This window comes from Aotus nancymaae, unplaced genomic scaffold (genome assembly GCF_030222135.1).
Source record: "Aotus nancymaae isolate 86718 unplaced genomic scaffold, 86718_ANA_hifiasm-v0.15.2.pri h1tg000030l, whole genome shotgun sequence".
Classification (NCBI taxonomy): domain Eukaryota; kingdom Metazoa; phylum Chordata; class Mammalia; order Primates; family Aotidae; genus Aotus; species Aotus nancymaae.
In genome coordinates, this window is record NW_026988443.1 from 16,685,688 (window position 1) to 16,704,144 (window position 18,457).

At 33.2% G+C, this 18,457-nt stretch overlaps 1 protein-coding gene across 3 annotated transcripts in view; it reads right to left on the reverse strand.

Annotated features, from left to right (window-relative positions):
* CDH8 (cadherin 8) overlaps positions 1-18,457 on the reverse strand; it is a 382,992-nt gene that overhangs the window by 71,809 nt on the left and 292,726 nt on the right. For all 3 annotated transcript variants that reach the window (XM_012462530.2, XM_012462528.2, XM_012462529.2), the window contains exon 9: positions 6,205-6,326. In XM_012462530.2, the coding sequence (XP_012317953.1) occupies positions 6,205-6,326 (122 nt within the window). The remainder of the gene's footprint in view (positions 1-6,204; positions 6,327-18,457) is intronic.

Genomic DNA, 18,457 nt, shown 5'->3' on the forward strand with positions numbered 1-18,457 from the left:
ATCAATAACTATCTAGTTATTCTGAAGATCTGAGGATTTAAACTAACAGAGAATATGGCTCAGGTTCACAAAACTAATAAATAGGAAATGCATGATTCACATTTAGGTTGTTCAAGCCTCAAGCCCTTCAATTATGTATTTTTTTTTTTTACTTTTGCTTTTCTTATCTGTCAAACTTGTGCTCTAAAAGTCATACTTTTGCTAATGACTCTCTTGAAATGTGTTTTGCTATATGTGGTTTCTTCAAATGCTGTTTTATGTATTCCATTAATTTACCATCTCCTTACTCCACCCAAAATAAAGTGAAAATAGTATTTTATGCATTTTGTGGAGGCCATCAATTTCATCTGCTTTAAAATCAATCCTGTCTCCCTCTTGTGTATGCAGATAGATTATGAAAGATGCCTGCTGGCAGGAAAGCTAAAATTAAATCTCCTATATTTATTGTTTCATGAGTGTTATAAAGTGCCGTAATTTCATTTTATTGTTTCACATTTATTAGAAAAAGACTCACAGAAACTAGACAAAATAAATAAAGTACCAAACCCATTCATTGCTAGTGTTTATCAAGGGATAATTATCTTTACTTCTCTTATTAAGCTTTATTTCTTTTCATTTAAGTTTTCATGGAATGCTTTTGAGTAAGAATGTCATTGGTCACAGGGGTTTATTGTTTTCTTTTGAAAAGAAGTGCTCACTCTTGATCAGACTTATTCTCAAGATTTTTTTTTTTAAAAGATATGTCACAGAGACAATGGGATTTAAAAGTCTGCTTCCTTGGAGAGCATTGTAACATCCTAGAAATTTCAGGGACTTTGGCACCTTTAAGAGCAGACTTTAAAATTCATTTTTGCCACTTCTCATGGTAATTCTTAGGTAAGACTCATAGCTTCTTTCAGTCTCGGCTTCTATATCTATAACATATGGTTGTTAACACCAAGCTCCCAGAGCAGGAACGCTGATTATACGTTAGAAGTGTGTGTACATTTTTCACTTATGTAAGCAATCAGTTTTCTCAATTACTTCCATCTCCACGCCACCGCCTTAGATCCGACTACCATTATCTCTTGCAGTTACAGCTTTCTAAATGTGCTTCCTGGTTAAACATGTGTGTGTGGGGGTGTGCCCACACATGTGCTTTTGTGTGTGTGTGTGCACACGTATGCTTGTGTGTGTGTATTTTATTCAAACATAAAACTCTTTATGTTCAATATCATTTTTGCTTATTAGATGCTAGTCACAGATATCTTTCACTCTTCTAACAAACTGAGGCCATTGCCCCTTCAGGGTTTTTGCAAATGCCTATTCTGTTGGCTAGCAGACCGCCTTCATACCCTTCACTTTCTTATTTTTCCAGTTTCACCATAAGCAGCACCCATTTTAAAAGTAACTTTATTTGGCAGTAATATATAAAATTGATCCCTGAGTTTTCTTTGTGCCTCTCTGTCTGGTTGTTTGAATTTTTATTTCAAACAAGTTTTCAAAACTTTAAATTATTATATTTATTCATTCTACTCTTTTCATAAAATCTCTTCTTTACTAAATTCCTAAGAAAAAAATACTTTTATGCCCTTTCACATTGTTTCTTCGTATTATATTACAATAATTAGTATCTCGTAGATGGGTAAAAAATATTGTCCAATAAATATATGAGGAAATTTTTCATCTGAAGAAGTTAGCATATATACTGTGTGTTTGTGAGTGAAACAAGTGTTTCTATGATAATATCTAGGAAATTACTTTTTGAATTATCTGTCATTGCTGAATGAAATGATTTAGAACCATGATTCTAAGATTTTGTGAATATCTGTTATGTGTCAAGCATTGGCTAAATACATATCTTCCAGAAGTATTGGTGACTACCTTTTTATTTGATCTTTGATATCCCCATAATAAACACGCTTTATATTTCTATAGTGTTGATCAGAGACAGAAAGATGAGATAAAAGAAGATAAACCAAAATATTTTTTTAACCCACATATAATTCCTTGACACCAACCAGTGAATCTCAACTTGTATGATAGCGATGAAGCTCAAATTATACTCCACTAGATTTATTTATGGTAACAGAATTTCTTTCCTGAAGAATAACTGAAGCTTCCCGTCACCTCTAAAACAATGAATATTCTCTGAGACTGAACAAAGCACCTTCCCTCATGCCTCAGAAGAAAATATTCAATTCAGTCCCTGCACTGATAGATCATCCAGAGAAAGTTACCCTAATTCTGTATATGGTAACCAAGAGGTTAATATCTGAAATAAAATTCAAGGAAGAACCTAGTAGAGATAAAAGTTGGAACACAGTTATGAAAGGTCCTCTGGTTAACATTGGTCACTGAAGTTCTGTATTTTTCCCTCATGCTTGGTTCTGAATGTGGGGTTGTTGCTTGGTTCTGAGTGTGGGGTTGTCAAATATATTGAAGGAAAATACTGGTTTCGCCACATTTGTTACCTGTTCCACCACTCGTCCAGCCAGATTACCATTCTCTTCAGAAAGAATCTGGTTTATCCCTGCTGTCTCCTTTTCAGAACTTGATAGATGTTTTCTGTCTCTGGCGAAACTTGTCCTATATTAAGAGGTCTTTTCATTGAGATAGCTCCGTTTCCCCTTCTCCCTTCAGCATCCTACCTGTCCAGAGATTTGAAATGTTGTCTTGCAATTCTATCGTTTATAAATTTAATTAAATGTTTGCCAGAGAGAAAATTCTACGAAGGTAAAAGACTGATTTGGGGGGTGTGGTATACTACTACGTTTTCAGTATCTAGCCCAGTCCTGGAACATAGTTGGTGCTCAGTGAGTATTTACTGACTAAAAGAAACCCACCACCCTATCAGATACACGAACTGTCAGACATATATTTGACTTTCTGATTTTGGAATCTTCAACATACATTCACATTTTTTGCCTTGGAAATTAGAGAGGGGTTAGTGGAGAGTATCCTGTTTAATCTTCCTGTTAAACTGAGAGCCAAATCATCTGCAAAGGACTATATCATGTCACCACTGAATTAGTCTAAAGATGTATATCATCTTAAGTCTTTTGACTTAAAACAAATCACTGAAACTATCAGATTTAATATATATATATACACACACACACACACACACATAACTAGCAATGATAACATACATTAACATTTAACTATGTAACCAAGGATTATTTTAAAGGATTCTAATCAAATGTGATTCAGGTGGATTTTGTGTAATGGTCTGTGAACCATTACTCCCTGTTGTGATCTGGTTACACTTTTGAGAGAACAAATTCAAGGGAATGTCACCTTTAACTTTAGAATCATGAGAAGGTGGAAGGAGCAGATATTATTTCCAATTCTACATTCAAAGTGAATCTATACTTGTTTTAGCACAGATGTATCATAAACTGGAGATAACTGCATAGACAAGAGAAAGTGACCTCCCTCTTTATTTTCTTCTTTTTCATTCTGACTACCTTTAGATGAGTTTGATTCAGTGGAAAAAATATATAAAGCACAATAGAATTATCTGCGCTCATGTTAATAGTTGTTTTCATTTTGTGAGCCGTTTAAAAACTTCTTTACATAGGCCCTCTCAGTCCAGACAGTTCCTACAGCGTAGATTTTTTTAAATGGCTTATCCATCCTTGATTATTGCTAATAATTTCCAGCTACACCATCTCCCAGGAAGCTGATCCCCTGAGTTTAGTCTTAAATTCACACCTTCCAGCCAAACAAAACATTTGAATGTCACCTGCAGTTTTTCTGAGGCTGTCGTAAAGCAGACTAAATTGTTTAAAAATATTGAGAAAACTTTGAATTTAATGGCTAATTTGGTTTTTGACATTTATTTTTCAAGAGCATGTGATAATCTGCTAAGGAATATTTTAGTTCCATAGTGAGTCAGTCATTTGTGTGGTATTATGAGAGACGATTGAAAGTATATCTTTGTTGAACTTCTATAAGTAAACACTTGTGTGAATAACAAATACAAATATTGATAAATGTTAAATACAAAAATTAGACTGTCGAGCATTAAAAAGTGACCTAGAATTGATGTAAGAAATAAAACCTGAATTCTGGCTAGCACTAAGGAGTCAAAGAGTTCAAGAAAGTTGTTTCAACAACTGCATGTACATCATCAACAGTCAGCTATGTGTCCAAGAATGTGGCTAAGACATTAAAGATCTGATCCTTTCATGTAACTAATGAATTTAATAAATATTCCTAAACAGCTCATTAGAGGATAAGATGGTGTAGCACACATACCCACAACATAAGCATTTCTTCGAGAAAGAGTCATTCATTGTGATTGGAAAAATCATAAAACAAAGAATCAACATTTTTATTTTGGTTTTGCATAGGAAAGATGAGAAAACAATGCATTTTTTTTTCCTGAAGTTAAGAAGAAGGACTGAAAAGTCATTAAAACTTTGAAAACAGTCAAAATCCACCAGGTAAATCTACAGATTCCTAGAGATCCAAGAGGCACGCTTGTCAATAATACAAGTGAAGTCAATGTTGAGTTTTGAGATATCAAAGCCATTGACTCCGTGAACTTACGTGATAAGATAAGTTTTGCATGAGCAATGGAGTTTCATTTAAATTATAAAGTATTTTTCATACTCTATGTGATTGAAAAAGTCTAGCTTACCAGTCTGTGATTTGGCTACATTATCTCAGCAATGATCTGGTCCACACAACATCCATATCCTTGAAACAACCTGCCGTATTTTGATCAAACTGTCTCTGTCAACTCAATCTACCAATTTAGGTAAATGATATTTGTTGATATATGTGTGCATATACACTCCCTTCGCAAAGGGATCACAAATGAAGATGCTCAAAGGATATGATTGATAGGGGGTAAATCCACATGATAAAATTAAGAAACATTGGAGCTAATGTTAGAATATTGTAAAAATAAACGTATATCACTACTAAAGCTGAATGCTTTGATGAGAACATGTCTAGATGATTAAAAGTTAATCAGTTTTATTACCAGAATTTTAGCATGCGTGTGTGTGTGTGTGTGTGTGTGTGTGTGTGTGTGTGTGTTGTCTTATTCTGGTAGATGGAAACAATGCCAATCCTCCAGATACATGAGAGAAGTCTATGGGAAAATGCCCACTGCTTTATGAAAGGGTAACAAATTGGTTATTTATAATAAATAAAAGCATAGACCTAAAGTGCTAGTCCTTTCTTTAGAGTAAAAAATTCTGACTCTTGTCAGGTAAGCTGCTTAGTAAATAGTAAATTTAATTCCTAACACCCACATGAGGCACAAGAATAGTTGGATTAACAACTCCAGTGTCATACTGTCAGCTGCTGTTTATTTAAATTAAAATGTCACCATCCAGAAATAAATTAGGAAGTTGAAAAAGAATAAATTTCTTAAACATACAGTACTTTGGTACCTTGTTAAAATAAATCTGTTACATTTATGTTTTTGCAGAACTTTACATAGGCTATTTCCATTTTGACATTCAGAGTATAGCAGATATTTGTTTCTGATTATCTTGCTTGTTTAACTCTTCCTCCCTTTATTCCTCCCTCTATTCTCTTTCCCTCCCTCCTCTCCCATTTCCTCTCCCTCCCTCTCCCATTTCCTCTCCCTCTCCCTTTTCTTCCCCCCTCTCTGATTTTCTTTATGTTTCTTTTTTTGTTTTCATTGCCCAACTACACTATATGAGCCACAAAAGTGTTCTACTAATACACACATCTAAACTGTGTTGTTCACCTTGTATTTATCTAAATATATATACATTTTTACAGATTTCAATATTCACTTCCTACAACTTTCTATATACCACTGGTTTTCTTGGGTTTTACTATTATTTGTTATTCACATGTTTGCCATGAAACAAACATCTCCTCTCCATGAGATTTTTACCTTGCTTCCTGTCATTTGAAAGTAAAAATTCAGCCCCCATCACTCTAAAACATCCGCTGCTATCATCTATATCCCAAGATATTTTAAGACAGTGATTTGGCTCTGGGTTCATGGCACAGCATGTTGTTCCACTTTAGGAGCCAGTTTGGTCATAAGTAGGAAGATAAATAACATCTGAGAAAGAAAAAAAAATCCCTCTCTGTTCACATTTGGATGTGTTTCTTGCCTAGGAGTTTGCAGATCATAAATGATGCAAATGCACAATATAATGCAGGTTAGTCAAATATGAGACAGTTGTATACAAACATATTCAGCATTAACAACATGGAGATATTTACTTGGCCGGGCTTTCCATTTTCACATAAAAATGCCTCATATTCGGATGCGAATTCAGGGGCGTTGTCATTGACATCCAGCACTTTAATAGCAACAGGTACTCGTGATATCTGACTGTGGTTCCCTATGGGAAGGAAAAAATAACATCAGCATTGAGGGTATTTCATTTTAACGTGCAACTCAACTTTCTCTTGAAAGCATGTGTGTCTGTTTCCAACTTCCCTTAATTAGGATGTTTTCAACATGGTGATTATAGAGTCTGACCAAATAAGAAAAATAGCAAGTGCTTGACTGCTTTTAAAAAAAGCATAAATTATTATTTCAAACATTACTTGCTGGAGTTTAGCTTGACAAAGACCATATCTGAATAAGTTAAAAGAGATTTATTTGATAAAGCAAGTTTTATTTTATTGATAAAATCCAATCTTTAAAAGAAAAATGTTGTATACAACAAAAATTTATTTATTTTTTTTCTTGAGAAGAACACAACCCATTTTAAGCTATTATTTGCTTGACTGACTATGTAATAGAGATGAACACTGAAAACCTAGCAAAAGGCCAGAACCAAAACACTTGTTGAGAAGGGGTCCTTAACAATGTAAAAGAGATAAGATTAAGGATGAAGCATCATATATTTTATACATTACATTTTTCATTAAAATTGACCTTGGAATATTTTTGGATAAGATGATCCCAATTCATTTTAATATTTTCATTTTCATGAAGATTTTTATCAATGTAAATGAATAATAATCTTCTAATCTTTCCAGGTCAATTCCAATGGCAGAGAACTCAATGCTTAATCCTTAATCCCTAAATCCTTATTTTTTTTTAATTATATATACACACATACATAAAGTAAGAGATCTGGTCCATTAATACATTGCTGACTTGGGCTGTGTTACGATTTTTCACTTGTAATATGTGGAATATAGTTTTGACTTTGTCTGTACCATGTAATAATCTTTTGATCTGTTATAAATTATACAGAATGCATTGGAGATGGCCAATTATTTATTTGTGTTTCTGTGGCATTGAGTATTTATAAGCAAGCCAAGAGGGAAAAAACGTTTGGCTTTGAATATGAACAAACAGACTTGCATCTTTTTGACAACTGATTACATTTAGGGCTCTAAAATACTCATTTTATTTTGTTAAAGATAAAAGTACTCCTAAAGCATACACCAAATAGCTATAGCTATGATACAGATTTACACTTGGTTTGCCCTGCTGGCTATGCTACAAGATTTGAATTTAGTGGTCTACCATGGCTATTCTCCAATATTCCAATTCTGTTAACCACAAACGGCAGAATACTATCCTGACAAATTAATGGAACTTGACTTCAATTCCCAAAAATCAAGGTGATGTCTCACCTGATATACCCTTTTTAAAACTAATGGACTTATGCCCCTTTTTATATCTAATGAGCTTGTTTATTCTTTATTCAGAGATGAAACATGCACTTTCCTAGTTTTGATAGAAGCAAGATTCTAAACAGAGTTTAACATATGACTCTAAGACAAGAAACTCATATTTTAACCTTTATCTACCTAACACAACTTTACAAAGTTTATAACTTAAGTAAGGTATCGTTATATCTTTAAATAGTTACTTCCATTTTCCAGTCTGACCATTAGCTAAATAACATTTCTTGGAGAGTAAAAAGGAGCATAGCGTTTTGTGCTACACATCAATTTTGGAGCCCCAACTTTGCCTTCTACTACCTGTGTGACCCTGAGCAAGTAATTTAACCTAAATTTTTTTTTCCTAAAAAAGCTGAAAGTCAAGAATTTAACACTTCGGTTATGGAATTATTATAAATATCATATGAAAAAATTAAAAGTGTCTCATACAATATTGGACACACATTCAATGATATTCTAGCCTTTGCAATTTCCCACATGAACAGCACTATGCTTATTGAATGTTTACTATTCATGGTGCAAAAGATTTCACATAATCATATTTCATTCAATGTGCACACAAAAAAGGCTATGAAGTTGCTAATGGAATCCCCATATGTAAGATGTAAAATCTGACACTTAAAATATTATATGCTTTTACCAAGATTACTCAGTTAAGTATCAACTTAAAAAGTAATTGTGCTCTTCAAGGCATAAGCCATTTTCATAGTATAATACTGATGAAGCAAAAAAAAAAAAAAAAGTGTGTGTTTGTGCCTCTGTGTGTGTGTGTGTGTGTGTGTGTCAAGGTAACTATTACTATCTCCTAAGGAATGTTTATAAATTTGTTACAAGTACTTACCTGAAAGTTGACCAATATTTGAAGTTTTGGAGCAAATATGAAGTACCAAATGTCTAAAGGATTGTACCATCATTAATAGTCTCAGAATTGCACTCGTAATCTGCAACCCTCCCTAAGAAACTCTGCAATTTAACTTCCAGAACTTTGCTCACGGTCCTATTTTACCCCAGTAGTATCCCTTTAATTGATTAATTTCCTTTTTTTTTTAATTCTCTGTTTCATTTCCAAGAATTGCTGGTTATTCCTTTATCTCTATAACACTCATTCTTTCCATTCTACATCCTAAACCAATTCTTGTATATGTAAATAGTTAAACTTCTATTAGAATTTTTACTTTAATGTCTCTAAATATTCAATTAATAAATAATCAGTGATTAACACAGATTTAATAAACTGCATGTACAGATTAGACAGTGAATAATAGGGGAACAGTCTTAGAAAACTGTAAGTATAAGATAAAGCTACCATATTCCTTAAACATTATTTGCTTCTTCTGAAGTGAAAAATATTGCTAATCTTATGGATTCAGATTCACTGACAATGGTTGATTAGGCCAAGTCAGCTATGTATGATATTATTCTTTGTTTTCCTTCTCTTTAAGGTTTTATGCACACACATGCACAAACACACACACACACACTCATATCTACAGACTGCAGGCAAACATGCATATACACAATTTATTTCCAATATTTTGGTTAAAAACATCGTCAAAGTCTATTTTTATTTTTCTCTTTTCTTTTTAGTTTGGCTTCATAGTTGCAATAAATTGCAATTATCTCTTAGAGTTAGATGATCAGCAGGTGGTAAAACTCAAGCATAAAGGATAAACAAGCTCCATCAGTTTCTTATTGGAGGTAATTTTCAACATTAAAGTAGCTTTTCTCATATGTCATATATGGGACAAAGTGATATTTATTCCTGGGGCCCAGTGCAAAATACCAACTAATATTTTTTAGGAGCAACGTGGGATTGGGAAACAATTACTTAACACTGTTGGAAAATCATGAATGACAAAGAATGTTTTTCCAATTATTATATTTCATGTGTTCCAGCACCTCTACAAGAAAATAATATTTTAATATAATGGTCAAAGAACTTTTGTAAGTAATTATTATTTTCTTCTTTAGTTAGTGGTTCTTTAGTTTATAGTTCTGTGAGAAACTCAGAACTAAATTTGAAACCCACTTTTTACAGCTGTAAAGAATACCATGGTGTACTAATTGAACTCTTTTTTTACATTTATTTAACAACTATGTACATATACTAAATTAATTTGTTTTTATTTAATTGTGTTGTAGATATTTCTAGATGTTTTCTTTTAATATTTTATCATCTATTTCTTTAGAAAAAACAAAATAAAACCTAAACTGTTTACTCTGCATTGAAAAGCTATTTCCAGATGGTTAGAATTTCTATAGTTATGCCTCAAAATTTAGCATAAGTCACATTCCTTCCAGAAAGTCTTTTTAACACATAATTCAATTTTGTTTGTTTGTTTGTTTTGTTGTTGTTGTTTAAGACTTATAACATGATAGCTTGAGGAACTCTACAAACACAGTTTCCAGAAAAAGTGGTGAAAGTTATTTTTAAAATAATTATAGTCTATGGAAAAAGTCCTAAGGGATACAGACAAAAAGACTGAGGTCACTACCTCCTTCTCTCCACAAAGCACTTCACTCCTTCAGCAGGGTATCACTAAGAAAGAGTTTCAAAGCCATGGCTCAAACATTTTGCCTGGGAGTAAGAGAAAAGCAGGCCATAAAGCAGAAAGTTCCTTCATATACAAAGTAACTTATACAAATTGCTCTTTATGTACAAAGGAGTGTGAAGTTCAAGCCTGAAGGTAAACTCAAAATAGTAAAGGTTGCTACTAAAAGCGAATGAGAATGTTGGTAGACCTGGCAGAGTCACTGGAGTGATAGGCTAGTTGCGAGAGAAAAAGGAGATAGAGTCAGCTGAAATGAGACGTCTAGGAAAAATAACAAATCTCAAACATTTATCTAGGGAATCATTACTTTAATAGAGACCAAATTTGAATGGATCATACTGTGGAACAAATTATGACCTAGGGCATTTTTGATTACTGTTGAGCAGTTGGCTGGCAATTAAACAACCTTAATGGCTAGATATGGTCAGGGACAGAGGCAACCAAAGGGAGCACTGGCAAAACCACTGTATTTCCAGGTGTTTTTTTATTTTTATTTTTTAATTTTTTATTGCATTTTAGGTTTTGGGGTACATGTGAAGAACATGTAAGACTGTTGCATAGTTACACACATGGCAGTGTGGTTTGCTGCCTTCTTATGTAAATATCCAACACTGTACCTCTGGAGAAGAAAGATCACCGACTTTACACCACTAGGGTAGAAAGGTTTTACTAAAACAATTCAGCAAGTCACAAACAAATGAGTAAATAATTCCAAACTCTAGAGGGAGGATTGGTAACTAGAATTGCTGCATCACATTACTGAAAATATCTAGTTTCAATAAAACCGTTACAAGTCATGAATATAAACAGACAGTAAATTATGACCCATAGGTCAGAAGAAAAAGCAGGCAAAATAAATTATATGTGAAAGTGACCATATGTCAGATTTAACAGAATTCAAAGTAGCCATTACAAATATGTTTAAAGAGGCATAATTAAATATGAAATTAAGATGGCACAACAATATAACTTCAAGTAGAAAATATCACTAAAAAAACAGAAATTATTAAAAAGGAAGTAAATGGAAATTCTGCAGCAGGAAATTACCATAACTGAAATTTAAAAATTCACTAGAGAGGCTCACAGGTAGATTTAAATTGACAGAAGAAAGAATTAGGGAATGTAAAGACAGACCAATAGAGATTTTGCTAACCAAAGAACAGCAGTTAAAAAAATGAAGAAAAGAAAAATGAGCAGAGCCTCGGTGAAATATAGGACATCATTAAGTGTCTTCTATGCATAATAGGAATAACAGAAGAACAGGAGAGAGAGAATAGATTTTTAAAAAAATTGAACACATAAGTCTTGTAAACTTTCCAAATTTATTGAGAAACCCTAGCCTGTATATTGAAAACCCTAGGCTAAAACTTCCCCAACAAACCCCAAGTAGGATAAACACAAAGAGATTCACAGACATTATATTTAAAATGCTAAAAGTCAAAAACAAGATCATTTTGAGACCAGTGGGAGGTAAACAAACAAACAAAAACTCATCACCAGGGAACCCCAATAAAAAGAGCAGCTAACTTCTCATCTGAAATAAAGGATTTAAGAAAACAGTAAGAAATCATATTCAAAGTGTTCCAAGAAACCTAACTGTCAGCCAAGAATACTACATCCATCACAACTATCTTTCAAAAACAAAGGTAAAATAAGATCATCACCAGATAAGCAAAATCAGATTGTTCTTAGTAGACTCCCCAGTACACTCACAACAAATGATAATAAATCCTTCAGTTGAAAACAAAGGATTCTTGACAATAATTCAAATCCAAAGGAAAAAAAGAGTCAGAAAGAAAAAACGATAAAGGTAAATATGTCCTTATAAAAGACTGTATAAACCCACCTTACTCCTCCTTTCTTAACTATTTTAAACTTAATCGCATGAAACTCTATGTATCTATTTATATTATAGTATATAATAGTATTGCTGAGGTTGTAACATATCAAAATGTAATATATTTGCCAATCATGGCAAAAAGGAGGTGAGTGGACATGAAAGCGTAAGGGGCTAAGAAAATGAATTCAGGTTGTAACTCAAATTGACAGGAACAAATGAAAAGAACAGAAATAATAAATTAAAAGGTTACTATAACAAAAGCTATGAATATATACTTTCTCTCCTCTAAGATTCTTTTAAAAACAATATTATAAAGTAATAATTATAACAATACAATTTTAGGGTTTATAACATGTATATGTGCAAGATGTACACCAGTGATATCACAAAATAGGCGGGGAAGGCAATAGAACTACATATGAGTGGAATTTTTATATCACATTTGAATTAAGATGGTATATATCTGAAGCTTATATTCTGCTAAGTGAAATGTATGTGGTAAGCCCTAGAAGAACCACTAAACAGTTACAAATATTTGTTACAAACATTACATACTTTTGGGTATATGTTTGTATACAAATACATTTCTTTACTTTCCAAATTTTCTATAATGAATACAATTGATTTTATAATAGGATAAACAGTTATTTATTTTGTTTTACAAAACAATATCTTTATGCTGTAGGATTTGACATCTTACGTGTTATTCAAAATTTGACACTAAAATAAATAATAAGAAAATAAAAATAAATATATTGTGCTTCATTTAAATTAAAAACATTTGTGTTTTAAAAGAAACTATCAAAAAAGTAAAAAGACACCCACTAAATGAGAGAAAACATATTATATTCATGTATCTAAAGTCATATAGTCATAAAATTGTTCCTTGATACATTATTACAGCCTATTAATATGTTCCTTGGTCTTGCTTTTTCCAGTACCCTTACCACCCCTCCTGTCACTTTCAGATACATTTCTCCAGCTGTTAATTTTGTGTCCAGTATAAAGTTTATCATAAAACAATTTGAGTTTGTACTACCCTAAAATATTAATTTCAAAATTGTGATTTTAGTTGTTGCTCATTGAATCTGGAGCCCTCTATATCTCTCCAATAGTGATCTAGGACCACAGTGCTCCAGTAAATGATCAATGAATACCTTAAAACATTCAAACTAATTAATGTACCAACTCATAATCTTAAATAATAAATTATTTTGATTAATTAATTCACTGATTTAGTTAATAGCTTTATCTACTCTGTGTCCTAATTTTGATTATTTAATGTGTATAGTGATGTATAAGTACTCTCCTATGTGCCTTGAATATAAGAAAAAGCAAACAGGGATAAGGACTCTGCTCTCTCAAAACTTATAGTACAGTAGCAGAGAATAATCAAATAGTGTTGAATTACACATGAGACTGAGGTGAGAGATATGAAGCAAAGCAGACAGTTTTAGTGCAGCACATCACAGAGACAGCTTAACCTGGTTGGGGGTTTGAAGAAGATAGATCTTGAACAGTCACAATTGGAGTTGAGGTAGGTGGACTGGAAAACACTCCATTTAGAGAACATACTGGGACCTTGTTGATATTGACTCATCAACCTTGCTGAGGGGGAAATAATTTTCTTCTGTATTTGCAAGGATGCTACAATGAGTTTAGGTCTCTAGCTCCAGTGAGAAACCTGCTTTTGCCTTTTGTGTTCACTTCCTACTCCCTTTCCAGGGCCATTTTCCAGAGTTTATATTTTTGCAGCACTTCTGTCCATACAGGTCACGCTTGTGTCTACTCTGTGAGAGGTAAGTCCTTCCAGTTCTCTTAGACCACCCTTCTTTCAAAGTCCCTTGCAAATCCTACCTTTTCCAGAAGGCTTTTGGTAGAACCAGCAACAATCATCACCTGCCTTCCTTCCTTCCTTCTCTCTCTCTCTCTCTTATTTTTATTAAACTTCACAAGAGTTGTTTAGAGTTGTTTAGAGTTGTTTAGCTGTGTAGTAAATATTCCATCTATCCAGTAAATGTGAGTTTTTCTTGTCTCTTCAATTAAGTTTAAAATATACGTCAATTGTAAAACATGGCTTTTTCTTTTCTTTTTCTTAAACTTGTTTGTATGTTTCCTAGGGCTGCCATAACAAATTACTACAAGCTTCATGCCTTAAAGATATAGAAATGTATTCCTTCACCCTCTCACACTTGGACATCAGAAATGCAAAATCAAGGTCTCAGTGGTGCACATGCCCTCAGAAGCCTCCAGTGAATTATCTTTCTTTGCCCATTTCAACTTCTAGTACCTCCAATATTTCATGGTTTGTGATGGCATGAATCCAATTTCTGCCTCCATCTTCGTGTGACTTTCTTTTTTTCTTCTTGTATCTTCTCTTCTATTTCTAATAAAGACACTCATCGTTGGATTTAAGGCCTACCTAGGTGATCTAGAATAATCTCATCTCAAGAAACTTACTTAATTACATCCACATAGACCCTATTCCAGACGTGATCTTGACAGGTTTCTGGGGTTTGGAACTGAACATACTTTTTTGAGGGCCCCTGTTCAATCCACTAAATTATATGTTTTCAAAAGCTAGGACATTCATGACTAAATAGAATAATACTATCACAAATATTCTTTTGTTCTAGAAAACAGAGATATGAGATTAATGTGATTGTGCATAATTATTCAAATTCATTCTTCAAAATATCATAAAATATAAGCTCATGAAGGTTAAGTATCCCTTAACTTTCTCCTGAGAATTTTGATAAATGCCTTTTGTCATTCATTCATTATCTTATTATTTTTCTTTTCAGTCATATGTGTATTTCCAGTTTCTTCTATTCAGTCATGAAATACATAGTTAATTACACGTGTATTTCCAGTTAAGATGAATCTCCTATAACCAAGTAATCCATAGTGCTTTGAGAAATGCCACATTATGGTTGTTTATCTATATCTTCATTTACCTACAAGTTATTCATTTGCACAGTGCTGTGAAAGAATGTAAAAAGAAGAAACACTTTTCTATAGTCACAGAAAGATTTAAAATGGGGAATTACTTTTTAACTTGCCTTTTAAAATTAGTGAAAGTACTTTACTTTAGGTATAGAAAGGTGGACAATCATTTCAGAGAAAATGAATACAAAACATCAGAAGTTTTAATGGTGGGACTATCCCGAGATAAGGCCAATGTTGATGTGAGGTGAGAAATTTGGGGTCATATCAGGACAAGTATTGTTGTATATGCTAATGAGCCAGAGATACATCATGTGATCACTGGAAAGCCATTGAACTATTTCTGGATCAGATTAATTATTTAAAAAATTAGCACAAAGCAGATTGAAAGATAAATCATGTTTCATTTTGTTTAGCCCTAAGTAAATGAATGTTTATTCTAGGTATATGAATACCTCAGAAATCTACTGGGTGTTTCTTGAGACTGCTAAAACACAGAGAAAAACAACAAAACAAACAAAACCTATTGTTCCATTTTCCCAAACACCCCCAAAATATCTTATCTTTATCAGTATTATATGAACATACATGATTGAAAATAACTTATAATTTTCAACACAAATATCATATTTAAATACTGAAGATTCACTTGCATCTAAATTAATGAAATGATAGCAGTTCAAAATTTAAAGATATTATAGAGCAATAAAATTAATTAGATAAGCTTCTAAGGAAATTATTCATGTCCTTTGTGACTGGCCCCAAAATGTTTGCCTTTCATCTGATACACAAACATTAAATATAAAGATATTATAATTAGAAACTTGATTAGCATTCATTAAAGATTAATTTTCTAAACACAAGAGATGTGACAAAGTGGTCTGGAAGGAAAAGCTCATTTCAATTGGTCACAAAAGTCAGGATGTTTTCACATATGATGGAAGAAAAGGCTGAAATGGCATCTGGTATAAACAAGTTCTTGACTTCTACTCTTTGAGTAGTAGTGACTTCCTATCACCTCCCCGTCACATACCCTCATGAATTGCCCATTAATTTTGCCCTTTTATAATCAAAGGTAATGGAATACTGCCAAGTCTGAGTTACTTGGGAATTTGCTTCCAACTGGTTTCCATGAGCTGCTGTTTTTGCAGGCATCGATTGAAATAAATAGACTTGCTTTTTCAAGCTATAAGAGAGAAAAACGATTTGACAAATTTAGATTTATTGGTGGGGCACAATAAATAATTCTTGAGCTTTCTTCAAGTAGAAGGGTGGAAGCTATGAGCAGTAAATTATAGTCAATTGGGGAATGCAAAATAAGAGAATTTATAATTGAATAGGTGATAAGAGTGGAGGAATTTTATAAAATAGGAAGATGTGAATTGAACATATGATGGAAATATAGCAACTTAGTAAGTTTAAAATAAAACTGATGGGAATTTGAGAGAAGATATTGGAAATAATTTCAATAGTGGGTGTAAGCTCTCTAATGACTGAAGATGAAACTTTTTGAGACACATTTTGGTCATAATGGCATGATAATTTCTCAATCATTAGTGATGTTTTACCAACTCTATAGATTATTAGATAGCTGAGGAACAAGTTAGAATGTCATTAACCAATGGACACCAGCAGTGTGGGCATGCTTCTGGGGATATTTTTGATAGGTTTTTATCTTTACAGTATTGTTTTTATGCATTCCCCTTTCTCTGTTATGGCAACTGTATTGTTGCACTGGTTCAAACACAGATTTTTGACACCATTAAATACTTAAAAAAAAATTCTGCCTTCTGTTGTATAAAGAAGGAGCAGCTGACCACCAGAATTTCAGTAATTTTTGAAGATAAGATTGTGAAGTTTCCAGCAAGCCAGAGAATATAAAATGTAGTCACTTTATTTCACTCCTTGAAATCCCAGTCATATCGACAGAGTAGTTTAGAATTAAATTAGAACTTTAATCAAATTGGAGCTTTAGTGTCTAATGAACAAAGCTTATAAGTTATAGCTTTTCTATTAACCAAGAAGTGGCTCTCTCAAGAGAGGGGAAAAAAAATAATTTCTCTCACAGAGAAAGCTGTGGACTTAGACATTTTTGAAAATGCCTTAGACTCCCTGGAGAAAATGACTCTTAAATAGTGACTTTGGTTCAAGCTCTCACTGACCCCTGTGTGTTTTCCCTGACTACTAAAAAGCATACTATCTTGCTACCCCCATTTTTCAAATGCTCTCTAAATGGGGAGAAAATACACGGGTCCCTTATTTATTACATTCATCTTAAGTGAACCTGGAAGTAGTACAGTTCTGTAGAACCACTTGGCAAGATCTTCATGCCACCTTTTTCTACATATCTACAATGAACCCTCACAATCCTTTCTCCTGCTCACAAGAATTGAGATCTTGAAACCAAGGTAGGCACATTAACGGTTGTAAAATTGTGATCCAATGGGGAAAAGATTTAGTGCCATTGGAGAGAAACCTGACTTTATCCTTCACAGCCTTTTAATCATAGTTCCGTTCTATATATCTCTGTATCTGTAGATATAGAGATATATGTTTTATTATTATTATTATTATTATTATTACTACTACTATTTTAGACGGAGCCTCTCTCTGTCACCAGTCTGGAGTGCAGTGGCAAGATCTCAGCTCACTGCAACCTCTGCCTCCCGGATTCAAGTGATTCTCCTGTCTCAGCCTCCCAAGTAGCTGGGACTACAGGCACGCACCACCACACCCAGCTAATTTTTGTATTATTAGTAGACACGGGATTTTACCATTTCAGCCAGAATGGTCTCGATCTCTGGACCTCGTGATCCGCCCGTCTCATCTTCCCAAAGTACTGAGATTACAAGCCTGAGCCACTGTGCCTGGCCTGTTATGGATTTATCATAGTGGATTTTCCCAGAATGAACACACCTATGTAATTACAACCTACATCAAGATATCCAAAGTAACCAACATCCCAGAAGCCTTTCATTTACCCTCTTCCAAGTCCTAGGTCCCTCAAGGTAACCTCTACTTGGTTTAACAGTACGCTCGTTTTTCTTCTTCAGGACTTCATAAACATGGAATTCATATAGTGTATACACATTTGCATCTAGATACTTTAGTTCAATGTAATATTTGTTCATTCATATGATTGCAGCAATACATCAGGCTTTTCCATTGTTTGGAAAAGAATTCCATTGCACAATTCATTAACTTATTCTCTTATTGGTGGACATTTGGATTCTTTCAGTTTTATGGTATTTTGAATTGTACTATTATAAATATTTTCTATATGTCTTCTAATACACAAATATATTCATTTCTGTATATTAGATATGCAAACGTTTAGCTTTAGCATTTTTTTCAAAATATTTTTCTAATGTGGATATACCAATTTACAATCTGACCAACATTGTATAAAAGATCAAGAAGCTGCATATCTTCCATAATACTTGGTAAAATCAGTTATCTATTATTCTGTTTTATTTTTAGACATTGTAGG